The sequence below is a fragment of the Haliotis rubra genome, unplaced genomic scaffold (genome assembly GCF_003918875.1).
Source record: "Haliotis rubra isolate DU_JTF1 unplaced genomic scaffold, ASM391887v1 Scf1735, whole genome shotgun sequence".
NCBI lineage: Eukaryota > Metazoa > Mollusca > Gastropoda > Lepetellida > Haliotidae > Haliotis > Haliotis rubra.
In genome coordinates, this window is record NW_025765709.1 from 67,434 (window position 1) to 85,113 (window position 17,680).

Sequence of the window (17,680 nt, forward strand, 5' to 3'; positions counted from 1 at the left end):
TTGGTGGTATTTTGGGTGATTCAAATATCTTGAACTGTGTATTTGGTGGTATTTTGGGTGATTCAAATATCCTGAACTGTGTATTTGGTGTCATTTTGAGTGATTCAAATATCTTGAACTGTGTATTTGGTGGTATTTTGAGTGATTAAAATATCTTGAACTATGTATTTGGTGGTATTTTGGGTGATTCAAATATGTTGAACTGTGTATTTGGTGGTATTTTGGGTAATTCAAATATCTTGAACTTTGTATTTGGTGGTATTTTGGGTGATTCAAATATCTTGAACTGTGTATTTGGTGGTATTTTGAGTGATTCAAATATCTTGAACTTTGTATTTGGTGGTATTTTGAGTGATTCAAATATCTTGAACTATGTATTTGGTGGTATTTTGGGTGATTCAAATATGTTGAACTGTGTATTTGGTGGTATTTTGGGTAATTCAAATATCTTGAACTATGTATTTGGTGGTATTTTGGGTGATTCAAATATCTTGAACTGTGTATTTGGTGGTATTTTGAGTGATTCAAATATCTTGAACTTTGTATTTGGTGGTATTTTGAGTGATTCAAATATCTTGAACTGTGTATTTGGTGGTATTTTGAGTGATTCAAATATGTTGAACTGTGTATTTGGTGGTATTTTGAGTGATTCAAATATCTTGAACTGTGTATTTGGTGGTATTTTGAGTGATTAGTAATGTTGTAAGTCTACAGAATGTAACAAATTATTTTGAAACACAAATCTTGCACAACTGCTGATTGTGAGAAACCCACCTTCTTGTTAGAGAGCAGTGGTGGTTGTGTCATGGCTGTTAGATCCTGCTCTATACAAACATATGAGGCACCTATAACACAAGATTAAACATACAGTGTACCATGAGAAAACACTGCAGCATATCAGTATCATGTATAAACAACAAATTCGAATGAAAGTTTGGATACAACAAAATCTGATTCACTGCTGGCCATCCATGATCTCAAATAACTGGAAAGCAAATAATATGAAGGCTGTCCCATGCAAGAAGGAAGAAAACTTTGTCCACAAACATTAATTGCTGTTAGATGACACTGGTTGTGACTAGATCAGGCACATCATATTGCTGCCAGCTGACAGTTGGTTGTGACTAGATCAGGCACATCATATTGCTGCCAGCTGAGAGTCGGTTGTGACCTAATCAGGCACATCATATTGCTGCCAGCTGACAGTTGGTTGTGACTAGAACAGGCACATCATATTGCTGCCAGCTGACAGATGGTTGTGACTAGATCAGGCACATCATATTGCTGCCAGCTGACAGATGGTTGTGACTAGATCAGGCACATCATATTGCTGCCAGCTGACAGTTGGTTGTGACTAGATCAGGCACATCATATTGCTGCCAGCTGACAGTTGGTTGTGACAAGATCAGGCACATCATATTGCTGCCAGCTGACAGTTGGTTGTGACTAGATCAGGCACATCATATTGCTGCCAGCTGACAGTTGGTTGTGACTAGATCAGGCACATCATATTGCTGCCAGCTGAGAGTCGGTTGTGACCTAATCAGGCACATCATATTGCTGCCAGCTGACAGTTGGTTGTGACTAGAACAGGCACATCATATTGCTGCCAGCTGACAGATGGTTGTGACTAGATCAGGCACATCATATTGCTGCCAGCTGACAGTTGGTTGTGACTAGATCAGGCACATCATATTGCTGCCAGCTGACAGTTGGTTGTGACTAGATCAGGCACATCATATTTGTGCTGCTAGCTGACAGATGGTTGTGACTAGATCAGGCACATCATATTGCTGCAAGCTGACAGTTGGTTGTGACTAGATCAGGCACATCATATGCTGCTAGGTGACAGTTGGTTGTCACCAGATCAGGCACATCATATGCTGCTAACTGACAGTTGGTTGTCACCTGATCAGGCACATCATATGCTGCTAGCTGACAGTTGGTTGTCATCTGATCAGGCACATCATATGCTGTTAGCTGACAGATGGTTGTCATCTGATCAGGCACATCATATGCTGCTAGCTGACAGTTGGTTGTCATCTGATCAGGCACATCATATGCTGTTAGCTGACAGTTGGTTGTCATCTGATCAGGCACATCATATGCTGCTAGCTGACAGTTGGTTGTCACCTGATCAGGCACATCATATGCTGCTAGCTGACAGTTGGTTGTCACCAGATCAGGCACATCACATGCTGCTAGCTGACAGTTGGTTGTCATCTGATCAGGCACATCATATGCTGCTAGCTGACAGTTGGTTGTCACCTGGTCAGGCACATCATATGCTGTTAGCTGACAGTTGGTTGTGACCTAGTCAGGCACATCATATGCTGTTAGCTGACAGTTGGTTGTCACCTGATCAGGCACATCATATGCTGCTAGCTGACAGTTGGTTGTCACCTGATCAGGCACATCATATGCTGTTAGCTGACAGTTGGTTGTGACCTGGTCAGGCACATCATATGCTGTTAGCTGACAGTTGGTTGTCACCTGATCAGGCACATCATATGCTGTTAGCTGACAGTTGGTTGTGACCTAGTCAGGCACATCATATGCTGTTAGCTGACAGTTGGTTGTGACCTGGTCAGGCACATCATATGCTGTTAGCTGACAGTTGGTTGTGACCTAGTCAGGCACATCATATGCTGTTAGCTGACAGTTGGTTGTGACCTGGTCAGGCACATCATATGCTGTTAGCTGACAGTTGGTTGTGACCTAGTCAGGCACATCATATGCTGTTAGCTGATGGTTGTGACCTGGTCAGGGACATCATATGCTGTTAGCTGACAGTTGGTTGTGACCTGGTCAGGCACATCATATGCTGTTAGCTGACAGTTGGTTGTGACCTAGTCAGGCACATCATATGCTGTTAGCTGACAGTTGGTTGTGACCTGGTCAGGGACATCATATGCTGTTAGCTGACAGTTGGTTGTGACCTGGTCAGGCACATCATATGCTGTTAGCTGACAGTTGGTTGTGACCTGGTCAGGCACATCATATGCTGTTAGCTGATGGTTGTGACCTGGTCAGGCACATCATATGCTGTTAGCTGACGGTTGTGACCTGGTCAGGCACATCATATGCTGCTAGCTGAGAGTTGGTTGTGACCTGGTCAGGCACATCATATGCTGTTAGCTGATGGTTGTGACCTGGTCAGGCACATCATATGCTGTTAGCTGATGGTTGGTTGTCACCTGGTCAGGCACATCATTTGCTGATAGCTGAGATCCAGTCTCGTAAACTGCTACATGATCAAATGGTTTTCATATCAGGAAGCCACTTATCCAGCCCTCTGTTCCTCACTCACCTTTCACACAGAAAACTATCTAGTCACAACTGGAATCTTTTTGGGAATAAAAACATATGATTGCCAGAAAGTGTGCAACATACTTTTGAGAATCCTTTCCCTGATGTCAGCTGGCAGGTTCCTCCAGTCTGGGGACAGCGTCACCTGGTGGATGTAGTGCTTCATGTACGTCTCACTGTACGAGATGAGCGTACTCAGCAAGGCCTCCATGTCCTGCACACACAACAGTAGACTACAGAGGTAGCTCCACACTGGCAGCACCCACTTCATTATTACTTTGCTCTTGTATTCTCTACAAACCAGCACTATTCATAAATTCTCATTTTTTTTCATGTACACATGCATTTGTGACAAGAGTTCATACAGGGTGGGGGGCGGTGGGGTAGCCTAATGGTTAAAGCGTTGGCTCGTCATGCCAAAGACCCCGGTTCGAATCCCCACATGGGCACAATGTGTGAAGCCCATTTCTGGTGTCCCCTGCCATGATGTTGCTGGAATATTGCTAAAAGCGGCGTAAAACCAAACTCAGTCAGTCATACTGGGTGGCCTTGACCTTCAAGGTCAGCAAATTGTTTTTCACAGATTTCCTCATGTGTATATGTGGTAACTTAGGTATGGAGTCTTTAACAATTGTCATAGCCATTAAGTTGAGGGGGAAAGAATTTGCTAAAATGAAAGGTAGGCTTGAGCATATGTGCTAGTCAGTATAGGAAGAACAGACATGGGTGTTGGGACAATTGTCATTGGACTGAAGAACAGTTCACGGAATGTTAGAAACACTTTTAACGCAGATAATTACCAGATGCACGTGGTCTTAGTGGATGTTATATAATAGATGTGTTTTGGGACACATGTTCAGTTTGTTATAGATGTTTATGTTCTTGGACAATGTGTTATGCACCTGAACACACTACGCTTCGTGGTTAGGACATCTGCAAGAGATTTTCATGCATGTTTCTGTTAGATAAACATGTGATCCTACAGTAGTTGTTGGGAGTTGAGTGAGAGTGAGTGAGTGATTATGGTTTCACGCTGCTTTTAGCAATATTCCAGCAATATCACGGTGGGGGACACCAGAAATGGGCTTCACACATTGTGCCCATGTGGGGATTCGAACCCGGGTCTTCGGTGTGACGAGCCAACGCTTTAACCACTAGGCTGCCCCACCGCCCTTGTTGGGAGTTGAGTGCTTAGTTAGTTAGCTGGTTAGAATCGAATGAACATCTGTTTTTGAGATGTCAGAGATGTAGACATTTGTTAGATAATTCGGTCATAATCAGCCCCTAGTAAGATATTGCAGATTTCGTGCAGTGTCTTGCATTCATTAGCATGTATATAAATCGAAAATTGTGGGAAAATAAAAAGTTAATTAAAAATTCTGATTTTGTTTTCATTCCACTGCAAAACAGTCATGCTGCATATTTAACAGGCTAGCTATTCTCGAACATATTGGCTACGATCAAAGTTAAGAATTCTTAGGGCTACGAACGTTTAGAGAATAAGTGCCCAGTTTAGTCAGTCTTGTACTTAATTTGTGTTACGGTATGATACCACGTCTACCTGACAGGGCAACAGGATCACTATAACAACAACAGCATCATCAGTACAGTGAGTGAGTGAGTGAGTGAGTGAGTGTGTGAGTTAATATTTAACGTCACATCGGCAATATTGCAGCCATATCGTGAGGAAAACAAGCCATACAATAAAAAGTAGAAACATTTTGAAGATTAAAACCCGTCGACGATGGACAGTAAAAAGACTAGAAAATCACAGTTATAAATATAAAACTAGCGCAAAGTTAAAATATTCCAATTAAAGAAGACAATACAATATAAAATACGGGCTATAGATCGCCAACAACCGAAGGTAGATCACCATACTAAGGCCCATTCATCAGTACAGTACAGTACAGTACAGTACACAGTGATGAGGAACAGGGACGACCTGTAATCAGCAGTACACACCTCTCCCCATGGACACTCGTGCTCTATAGAGTGTTGGTGAAAGCGGAGCAGGGCGCAGTAGGCTTCACACGCTTTCGGTGGCGGCAAGGCATCAATCACGTTGCTGAAAATGTCCTCCAACACACTCACGCTCCAGGCAGCATTCTGACGCAAGAAAATGTTTTATTTAACACAATCAACATTTTTTAAAATGCATATGATTATTTTCTTTGAAACTTAAGGGAGCTACCATATGGAACCAATGTCTAGGTATGCAGCGGGGAGGTGGGGTAGCCTAGTGGTTAAAGCGTTCACTAGTCACACCGAAGACCCGGTGAGTGAGTGAGTGAGTTAAGTTTTACGCCGCACTCAGCAATATTCCAGCTATATGGCGGCGGTAAATAATCGAGTCTGGACCAGACAGTTCAGTAATCAACAGCATGAGCATCGATTTGCGTAATTGTGAACCGATGATATGTGTCAACCACGCCAGCGAGCCTGATCACCTGATCCCGTTAGTCACCTCTTACAACAAGATCGCCTCCGTGGTGTAGTGGTTAGAGCGTCCGCCCGGAGAGCGGAAGGTCGCAGGTTCGATCCCCGGCCGCGTGTTACCAAAAGACGTTAAAATATGGTACTTGTTGGTCCCTGCCTGGCGCTCGGCATTAATGGGTACAACAAGTACTGGTCGGCTCGGAGTCAGTATAATGTGTCTGAGTGGGGTATTCATGCTTCAATGTGGCATGGTATTTCAGTGGGTTAGCACTATAAAACCAGCTTCAGTCTGGGCTAGTACAAGCAGCCGCATATACACATAAACACACATGGAAGTCGTCATATGAGCGAATTATTCTCAAGCATGACATTAAACCCAATTTCACGTCACCTCTTACGACAAGCATGGGTTACTGAAGGTTCATTCTAACCCTGCACCTTCACGGGTGCTGAAGATCCAGGTTTGATTTCCCACATGGGTACAATGTGTGAAGCCCATTTCTGGAGTTCCTTGACGTGATATTGCTGGAATTTTGCTAAAAGCAGCGTAAAACCATACTCACTCACTAGGTATGCAGCAATGAGATGATGAACATGTGTACCTGGTCATAATGTCAGCTCACTCCTGGACGGTATCACACTAAACAGTCATACCAGGGACACTCTACAACAGGGATAGGTCACTCGCTTGCTTTCTTTACCATTTGTACTAATTAGCGTGTGCCTCATCATGCTCCAACGCACACAGTGACTTGGTTCGTTCCCAGCACAACTTCGGCTGCGTTTAACAGTACTTCAGCCATTTTTTTGTATCAGTCAGAATTTTATAACGTATGAATGAATGAATGAATGAATGAATGAATGAATGAATGAATGAATGAATGAATGAATGAATAAGAGCAATGGCATGGACATTGACAGAATGTTAACTGACACTGTCACACACCTCAAAAACAGAAACTATCACAAAGTGTTGTAAACATCTTTCCAGTTTTGTCAAATACTAACATCAACAAGAAAGAAAGAAGTTTTAGAGTGAGTGAGTGAGTTAATAATTAACGTCACATCGGCAACATTTCAGCCATATTGTGACGAGAACATGTTTGACATTGAAATGGAATATGTGTATATTACAAAAAAACAGTCATCAAGGGACAGTAACACAACTAGCATATCACAATTACAGTTAAAACTAGTGTGGAAAGTTAAAAGTAATAGAACTATGTAGATAATACAATATAAAAACAGGCTATAGATCGCCAACAACTGAAGGTAGATCACCATACTAGGGATAAAGAAGTTTTAGAACCATAACACTCAAGCATCACAAGCATCAATGGCGGATCAGAACAGATCGGCGATATGTCATATTTTTCACTCACATCAAATACACCCTAACAATTTTCTCTAAAATTATAAAACTATCACTATTACTTGCAAACACCTTTCAGCTAAAGGTATATTTCCCTTCTAAAAATTACACGAATAAATGAAAGAAGTGTTAAGCGATATAATTTAGTCTTTCTTCGCTGTGTACTGAGAATTGAAGCCAGTGAGCTACAACATGCCGACTTGAAACTTTACTACAAATCTACTGTACTAATACTGACACTATAGTACTGTCGGAAATAGAAAAAAACTGTTTTTAGGCTGTTACTCTATATCCCTAAAATTTACACAATTGCAAATAGCATATGTCGAAATAGTTTCGGCATAAAAGTTATTATATTTTACGTCAGCTATCGTTTATAATGAATCTATGTCTAATTTCAAATTGGGCATTTAAAAAGTGTCCCTTGTAATACAATATCGTCGCACATTAATTTGCATAAAGCCATGGTCTGTTCCAAATAAGTCTTTTGGGACTTTGGGCATTGCTCATTTCTGCACTAATTTCCCCTCAGTAAAGTCCCTTTTCTCCGTTTCCTATCTCTCTACCACTGAGACTGTAGTTAGGCTGAACTTAGATTAACAGATATTTCACACTTTCACATATCAACTATATAAATCGTAGAGATAAATGAGAAAATACAGTTCTATTTCCTAAAATGAATCGACAGTACTATTATAACAATTATTTGACTTAAAATGAATTGACAGAATAGGTAACTTATCTTCTATATGTAGGTTTTCAGTTGTCACAACACTCAGCGTATGTAATCAGCTGTTGAACATAAACCGGTCTCAATCTTAAAAACTAAGTTTCCACCATATTGGCTTCTCTCCGGGCAGAAGCTCTAATCACTACATCACAGAAGCGGTCCACATGTGACATAATTTGAAATAAATATTTTATCCATCATCTGGGATAGGTACCTTCCCGGAAGACAGGAACCTCTGAGATCGCACCACTGTCACAAAGTGTTGACTTGTGAAGTCAATGGCACAGTCCATCAGTTTCGAGGTGAGCTCCAGCACAGGTTCTGCCCACTTCACTCTGGGCAGCTTGCTGGTGAGTTTGTGGCACTCGAGGATTGTGTCTATCACAGTTTGATCTGACTGCAAGAAAAATGTCAGGAGCTAAGTATTTTGCATACATCTACACATGATAATGTATCGTAAACACACACATACATCTACACATGATAATGTATCGTAAACACACACATACATCTACACATGATAATGTATCGTAAACACACACATACATCTACACATGATAATGTATCGTAAACATACACATTCATCTACACATGATAATGTATCGTAAACACACACATTCATCTACACATGATAATGTATCGTAAACACACGCGGTTCTATCATGATGTGAGTACACCTACCTGCTGTTCTATCATGATGTGAGTACACCTACCAGCTGTTCTATCATGAAGTCACTACACCTACCAGCTGTTCTAACATGAAGTCGCTACACCTACCAGCTGTTCTATCATGAAGTCACTACACCTACCTGCTGTTCTATCATGAAGTCACTACACCTACCAGCTGTTCTAACATGAAGTCACTACACCTACCAGCTGTTCTATCATGAAGTGAGTACACCTACCAGCTGTTCTATCATGAAGTCACTAAACCTACCTGCTGTTCTATCATGAAGTCACTACACCTACCAGCTGTTCTATCATGAAGTGAGTACACCTACCAGCTGTTCTATCATGAAGTCACTACACCTACCAGCTGTTCTATAATGTCACTACCCTTACCAGCTGTTCTATCATGGAGTGAGTACACCTACCAGCTGCTCTATCATGAAGTGAGTACACCTACCAGCTGTTCTATCATGAAGTGAGTACACCTACCAGCTGTTCTATCATGAAGTGAGTACACCTACCAGCTGTTCTATCATGAAGTGAGTACACCTACCAGCTGTTCTATCATGAAGTCACTGCACATCTCCAGTACTGGATCAGGCATTCCCGCAAACTGCTTGGTAGCTACAATCTTGGTGAAGAACTTGTTCATCCACTTGAAGGTGCGATCTTTCACTTCCTCCAGTCTGTAGGTGACAGACAAAGTCAGGGCGTGGGCTGCCGTGGCTGCACAAGCTGGACATGGCTGAAGGAACAAGCCAGTCAACTCTCAACATGCTAACTCAGAGAAACCCTTCTGTCCTGTCCTAAGTCAATGTTACACTATAGGAGGTAGGAATGCTATGAGGAAAGTTACGAGATCTTAGGCTTGCGAGAGCTTTGTGAAACGGGGTCCTGGACCTATCGCTATAGGATCAAATAAGAATCCAACCTGAGAAGTCCTTTCAAAATCATCGTGAAATAAAAACATATACCATTCTTCTTGTGTGTATTCATTATGCATGGTGAAATTCCGGGCTGAAGAACATGTACAACAATGAGATTCTCAATTTAAACTTCCTTTAAACTCATGACTATACCCTATGGCATCGGTATGTATAAAATTGACATTTATTACAAATGATTTAATTCCAGTGATGCCTGCAAAAACAAAATACAGCCAAGTATCAAGTCTCAATGTTTGGTGACAAAGACAAATCCACTGTGTTAGTGGTGTTCCGATTAATTGAAATAATCAAACATTGGTCGCAGTGACCAAACGACCAAGCAATCGATCACATTTTCTCATAATGGAACATAAATGATTTTGGTACTACTGTTTTAGTCTTTGAAATACTTCACAATGGAACATATCTTGGAAGTTGTCAGGGCCTGAAAACGTGTTTAATCTCACTTCACTAACTGAAAAGTCATGACTGAATATTTCTCCAGGAAGTTTATGTTCATGATATATTAGTCATCACTTTAAAGTAATAAGTTGCATCATGTTATACGTATCTACAATAACAACCTGAATAGGAAAATCTGAAAAATGACGCTAACCAATTGTTTTCGATGATTGTTCCTTGGTAATGAAGCAATCATCAGTTGTGACATTTCAACCAATTCCCAACACTACACTGTGTAATATCAGTAACAACTGTCAAACAAGGCAAAAAACTTAAGCATCTACATTTTTTCCAAGAAACACTTCAGCTTGCATATTTCATTTAGTTAGTCTCTCAAGCCCATCGATATAATTGCGGGATCGATCGATTGACTGATTGTTCTATCAATCGCTCCAGCACTAATGATTATTATCATTATTGATGGAAGCAGGCGTGTTAAGTTTCAGCATCATCCATTCTGGTGAGACTCAGTGGACAAAGGACAACAATGATGTCTGACAGCAGAGAGGAAATACAACAAGCCACACACATCATTTAGGACAACAAACTTGCTTGGTGTGCCCCGGCAATAGGGGTGAAACGGTGCGCTCTTACCACGGTACGGTAAGTATTGTGGTACAAAGCCTTTCAATTTGGTTCGTTTCAGTTCGGTATACGACATATGATCATATTCCAGAAAAATGACAAAAATGCAAAGATAATGATAAAATGAGTCGACTTCTAGACAGTTTAGAAAAGGTTTAAAAAGGTTAATAAAATGACGGTACAAAAAACGAAAATACAGAATTTTTGAATTGCATTACGGTATACCGAATCAAAAGCAAAATACAGCGGTTCTACTAATACCGCGGTATACCGTTTCGCCCCTAACCAACAAAGGTGGGTTCTTTGTATTTCACAGGCTGACCTGCTGTTTCTAAACCTGACTGGTACAAACACAACACCCACCTTATGGTAGAAGTGACAGCTGTCCTTCTTCACATGGTAGCACACAACATCCTTGAGTCCGTCCAGGCCGTACATGTCAGCCACCTGGATGAGTTCTGTCAGCTCACACGGCTCAATGATGTCAATGACACCTCCATATAAGTACAGGAGGGCCTGCTCCACAGCAAGGGGCGACACACTGGAGCACAAACACACGAGCTGATCACACAGGAAATATTTAAAATAATTACACTGAGCATTTTGAACATCCCACATTTCTGTTCAAGAAATCTCAAGATATATGACATCAGAAAAACAGGACACAAATTCAACCAATCTCAAATTTACAGACATTTAGAGTTAGTGAGTGATCTGGTTTTATGCCGCTTTTAGCAATATTCCAGCAACATCACGGCGGTGGACACCAGAAATAGGCTTCACACATTGTACCCATCTGGGGAATCGAACCTGGGTCTTCAGCGTGACGAGTGAACGCTTTAACCACTAGGCTACCCCACTGCCCGAGAAATTTACAGAAAGTATTCTGGAAAAGTATATGTGGAAAAATCTATTAGCCTTTATTCCTCCATGCCACATACAGTAACAGAAATACATATACAGCTTACCCCTCAAGAATCACTTTATTGGCACCACTCTCTGACCATAGTCCCCCGAACATGGCGTCGAAGTACCTGCTCCCGGGCAGCCAGCAAGTATCTACAGCAATACATAACAGATCACTCTCAGTCTACCTGCATACTGCATGCCGAATAATGTACCTGATATAAATGTCTTATTTATCTCTTTACAAAACTACTTAACTAAAGATGAAATTAGAAAATTATAATACTTCTTACACATGTTTTGTGAGTTAACTCCACTGTTATGAACCGTGAAGGTCCGGGTTAGCATTGGTCTTCAGTAACCCATGCTTGTCATATGACTATGAGGCCACTAACGGGATCGGGTGGCCAGGCACGCTGACTTGGTAGACACATGTCATCGGTTCCCAATTGCATAGATCGCTGTTCATGCTGTTGATCCCTGGATTGTCTGGTCCAGACTCGATTATTTACAGACCTGCCATATAGCTTGCATATTGCTAAGTGTGGCGTAAAACTAAACTCACTCACTCCAATGTTATGCGTTAAACCATCAAGCAGCATGACTAATAACTGGAGCATGTAGTCAGTACTCTGTGAAAACTGATTGCTCCTGATACTATACTCTTTACTGGATAGACACACCAGTTGATGCTTACTGGTGTAAGCAAAGTCGGGGAATCTACTGAAACTTGTTTCCAAATTTAAACCTATTTTTTTTTGTTCATTAAATTTTCATAATCATAACTTTGCATTCAAATTAACACAAATACACTGGTCAATCTACACTGACCCTCTTGCAAACAATCATTCAAAAAGTAAAAGGCCAAGCAGAACATTTGGCCCCTTGTCTAGGTCCCCTCCAAACTTCACTGTCTCTCATCACCTTGTCCATTCTTGCTTGTGTGTCATACTATTTCAGGACACTCATGAGATAATTACCCGTGAAGATCCGGGTTAGAATTAATCTTCAGTAACCCATGCTTGTTGTCAGAGGTGATTTAGGGGAGCGGATGGTCAATCTCGCGTAGATCGATGCTCATACTGTTGATCACTGGATTATCTGGTCCAGACTCGACTATTTACAGACCACCGCCATATAGCTGGAATATTGCTGAGTGTGGCGTTAAACAACAAAACAACCAAACCATGAGATAATTTGTGCATTATCCTCACTTCGATTCAGAAATACAAGAATTGTGACACTTGTATAAATTTTCAGAATGACAGACATACTCGAATAGTAACATCAAGATATCATACTAGTGTATCCTTACTTGTGTGCCTTGAACTCCTGGCCCGCCACAACCAGTGTGGTGTCACAGCTGATCTCCTGTAGAAACATCCTGAGTAGGTCCGTCCCCAGCTTACTGCATGTCTCATGAGGCAGGGTCTGATTGTGGGGCATCTCCGACAGCTGGTCACTAGGGGACTCATCTAACACTGGAGAATCAGTCTCAGCTGCCATTCCATTGGCTGAGTCCTCCAGCTTGGAGTTCTCATGTTCCAGGTCAGTGTCAGCTGCCATTCCATTGGTTGAGTCCTCCAGCTTGGAGTTCTCATGTTCCAGGTCAGTGTCAGCTGCCATTCCATTGGTTGAGTCCTCCAGCTTGCTGTTCTCATGTTCCAGGTCATTGTCAGCTGCTGGTACTCCACATTTAGAGTCACTGTCACTGAGGTTAGCACTGTCGCTGGAACTGACAGTTGGCAAAGCTTGCTTCAAAGGCACTTCAGCTGGGAGGATCTCCTCATCCAGAATGGTAGCCTGAATAAAATGTAATTTTCTGACTAAAATTGATATTTTATACTTATCCTGAGTCATGTTAATTATGCTTGTCTCCTTCCTCTTGCGAATGATAGTGGAACACTTGAAATCCCTTGAAGTTACCTTTTCAAAAAAGCGGACGTAAAATCACTCACCAAAGAGTAGCATCCCTTTCCTCCCTTTGGCGCCGAAATGGTCACATGATCGGCCATATTTCTCACTCTCTCCGTATGTGAGCCTGACACCCGGATTTACAGGGAAATCCAAAGTGCCATAAGAGGGGAGGTTGGGAGGGCTAACATCATGAGTCAGGATAAGTATAAAATATCAATTTTAGTCAGAAATTACATATTTTTGCTTATCCTGACTCATGCAATTATGCTTGCAGAATCCGTCCGGAACGGTGGTGGGTCAAGCCACGTTCTGGATTCACTGGTTGTAGATTTACGTCCTGTATTACCCCCCTTGGGAACTTATGACGGCACTGTTGAAGATTCTTCTCTCTCTCTGATGAGTCTGGGGGGACCACAACTTGTCAGATTTCTTCTGAAACGTCTCCTGACATTTTTGTGTGGATTTAGATATACGAATATTCCATTAATTATCTATTGCAACTCCATCTCTTGATGCGCACATCAAGTGGAGATGCATCCCTTCTTCATGTACGAGTATGTCCTATACAAGTACAGGGTCTATTACTCATGCTAGTCTGTCCTAGACGTGTGCATGGATTTTAACCAGTTTCACAAGTCACGTGATAAAAAGGGTGAGATTTTCTCAGCGCCTTTGTGGGACCGTTAGTTGTTGTGCTACAGCAAGTGGCCCAATTTGGTGAATGCCTGAGACGTCTTCGGTGGCAATGTCTCTGAGGTAGTGGTTGGCAAACACCGTGTTCGATCTCTAAAAGCAGCCCTCCATTATAGTTGTAATCGAGCAGTTTCTATGCAGAGCAAGTGTTGACGCCAGGGCTCTGACTCCAAGTGGATTGGAGGCTCGTGGAGGCTCAAGTCCAGCTGCTTTATAGGCCCTTAGTATAACGGCTCTCATCCAGATTGATATCGTTGTCTGAGAGACTTCCGTGGATGTCTCAGTGGATAAGGGGATGAATAGGCGCTTGAATTTTCGTCTCCTTATTTTGTCCTTTGTAGGTAGACTTTTAGTGCTCTGACAGGGCATAAGGATAGATCCTGTGTATCCTGTGGCCCAAGGACTGTAGAGAGTGCTGGCATGTGGAACTGTCTGTCAGGCTGACCAGGCAGTTGGTTCTTGGCAATAAAATCCCATCTCAGTCCTAGATGTACGTTGTCATGATGTGATGATTCAAATCATCTTCGTTCGAAGTCCAGAGAATGTATTTCTGACATCCGTGCTGCTGTTGCTAGGGCGATCAGAAACAGAGTTTTCTGAGTCGGTAGTTCAAAGGATGTCCATTCTAGAGGCTTGTAGGCATCACTGGTGAGATGTTGTAGAACTATGTTGAGATCCCAGGCAGGAGCCTTGAATTTCATTTGTTGGTCTTCCAACTTGAACAAGCGTAGTAGTGCCAGTATCTCTGGTACTTTGGTCAGCTTGACCCCCGTCTTCATGGTGATAACTGTGCTGAGAGCAGCCAGGTATGTTGAGAGTGTTGAACCTTTTAAGTGTCTCATCTGTCGCAGATGACACAGGTATTCCGCCATTTGAGGATGGGTTGCTTTTACTGCTATGACATTCTTTGCTCCTGGAATGTGGCCTGCCTTCATGTAGATGTTCAGGTCGTCGACGATGCTGAACAGGAGAAAGCTGAGTTGTAGCAGCCTTATTGATGTTGTTGATTCTTGTTGATGTAGAATGCCACTGTGGAGTTGTCCGTGTGGACCATGAGTCTTGCGTTCTTTAGAGCGCTGGACCAGTGTTGTAAAGCGTTGATCACTGCTTTCATCACTAACAAGTTGATGTGCAGACTCTGATCCTGACTCGACCACTTCCCTGCTGCCACTTCATTGTCGAGGTGGGCCCCCCATCCTTGTAGCGATGCATCTACGTAGAGATGAGTGTTGCAAACCGGCTCTGGCAAAAAGGTTCCTCGACATTCGGCAAACATTCGACTTTCGAGTCCACCATAAGAGGTATGGTTTCAGGCTGTCCGGTAGTATCAGCGGATCCAGACTGTCGAGATGGGCATTCACAAATATTTGTAGTGGGCGCAGCTGTAGTCTCCCTCTGCGAATCATGTCTTGAGCTGAGGTGAGTAGACCAAGCATGCTTTGCCAAGCACGTAGTGTCAACGGAGAGAGCATTGCTTGAGATATCATACGTTGTATCTTGATTCAACGATCCTCTGGGACGACTGTGTGATTCTGTGGTGTGATGAGCCATATTCCCAGCAATTGAAGATCCTGTTTTGGTTCCAACTCCGACTAAGAGATTACTAGCCATCTACTGCAATCATGACCTACATTGTACGTATGTGGATGGAGGAGCCCTTGCCATGTCCGACATGGAAGCGGAGAGATGATCGATTCTGGAATCATGGCTTGAAGCTTGTCTCATCAATCTTCCGGTAATATGTAATTAAGATGTTGTCATCAGAATCCGAACATTGTGCAGCGATGATGCATAATACGTCGTCTCTAGGTCAGCAAAAATCTATGATGTACTGGGACTGCCATCGATGTGAAGTCTATTTATAGTCGATCGGCTGCCGCGAGCAGAAACCGTCTCGCACTTGTCGCTGCAAGTCCCCAGAAAACCAATATTAAATCTGCTGACAGGTAAAGTTCTCTATGACCCGTCAAGATAGTCGAACCACGCTGTACCCTGCTAACTGGACTGTAAATGGAGCCTTTCCCACGTTGAAAAAGTTGTTTACAACTGTAGACGACTTCCTGGCACGTGACTGTGACGTCACCGGTGTTGCAGGAAAATGATCCTTGTAGAATCTTGTGCAGTCGTTGACTTCTTCGTCAACATTCGGGCCTGTGCCAGAGTTACACGAGTGAACACGTGTCTTGATGGCTAAGAGGAAGCGCGTGAAAACTTCGCCGCGTCGTATCGATGTAAGCAGACTGTTCCCTGTCTGTTGTGACTGTATTCTTCAACTTTATAATCTTTACTGCAGTCATCATCTTATACAGATGTTCTGTAAAGTTGACCGTAACCGATGTCTCGCTGAGGAAATGCGACAATACTGTTAACTGTCCCCTTTGATATCTTGTAAGCCCAAGTGATGAAATTTCATCTTCAGTGTTTGATCAGATGTTATCTGACATCGTTCCTTCAGGTGTGTCTCTTCCTTCAGCGACTCGTTGATCCAACATAGCCAAAATCTAGTTGTAGTGTCCAGTTGTGATATCTTCTTGTCTTGAATATCTATTAAGGGATTCACTGATGATCTTGTAATCTCAAACCCTGATGTAACATGAAGGGCTCCGTATGATGAAGGGGAAATCTGCTATCATTGAACGGCAGGACATGCTGACTCTGATTAAAATCCTCCCAGTGAGTGCCTGCGCGCAGGTTGATGAAGGTCCAAGTTGGAAGATCCGTATCTGTGCAGTCTGTAGAATCCTGGAGAATGACTGGATCTACTTCTGTGTTAGAATCCTTCTTGCTGAAACAGCGTGGAGGCTCCATCGTTGACTGCTACCGCTAAGCTGGTGTTCGTTGAATCCTCCAGGCTTTTAACTGCTGATACTTCTGACGGTAAAGATCTTCGCGAATGTAACCGTTCGTGCAGGCCTTCATCCGAGAGAGCTTATATAGCTAATATTCCTTCGCGCAGGTCGACTGTCATCGGAGGGGTCTGCTATGCTGAGCTGACGTTAGTAGAGTTCTCCAGACTTCTAACTTCAGATAGTGAAGTTAGACATTTCCGTATCTGAAGATCCATAATGATGTGAGTCTCTGTATGTAGATCTGCATGTAGAGCTGCGTGCAGGTAAACGGTCCTGGTGTGACCGTGTATTCCTCCTGGAGTCTTGAGATATATTTCTAAGCCTTCACGAAGGCTGACTGACGTAATCTCCCCTCTCTCTATGGGATGATCTGTATGAAGAGCTTCGTGCAGGCGTGCGATCCCGATGCGATCTTGAATCCTTCCTGGAGGTTGAGATATTTCTCTAGGCCTTCGCGAAGGTGGATTCCTGGACGTAGCTTCACCTCTGTAGGAGTGCCTTCGCACAGGTTCTCAGTGGGCGTCAGAGTCTGAAGGAGATGATGACCTATATCTGCGACGTCTGTAGGGTTCGGGAGAACGCCTCGATTCCTTCCTGCGTGGAGACTTCTTAGCAGCACTCATTGGGGCGTCTACTTCAGATGGGGAAGATCGTCGTGTCCGTGAGCCTTCGCGCAGGCTTCCTTCTTCATCAAGATGTAGTTGGGAGACTGTAGAGCCTTCACACAGGCTAGTAGACATTGTAGCGGTCTTCATAGCAGCCTTCTCTTGAGCGAAGCGACGTTCCATCATCGACATCATCTGGTCTGTAAACTGTTGCATGA

At 42.8% G+C, this 17,680-nt stretch overlaps 1 protein-coding gene across 1 annotated transcript in view; it reads right to left on the reverse strand.

Annotated features, from left to right (window-relative positions):
- LOC124272846 overlaps positions 1-17,680 on the reverse strand; it is a 31,251-nt gene that overhangs the window by 3,109 nt on the left and 10,462 nt on the right. The window contains 9 exon segments of the mRNA XM_046708066.1: positions 775-845; positions 3,394-3,523; positions 5,275-5,418; positions 8,065-8,247; positions 9,073-9,264; positions 10,856-11,033; positions 11,461-11,531; positions 11,533-11,551; positions 12,714-13,201. Of these exon segments, the coding sequence (XP_046564022.1) occupies positions 775-845; positions 3,394-3,523; positions 5,275-5,418; positions 8,065-8,247; positions 9,073-9,264; positions 10,856-11,033; positions 11,461-11,531; positions 11,533-11,551; positions 12,714-13,201 (1,476 nt within the window).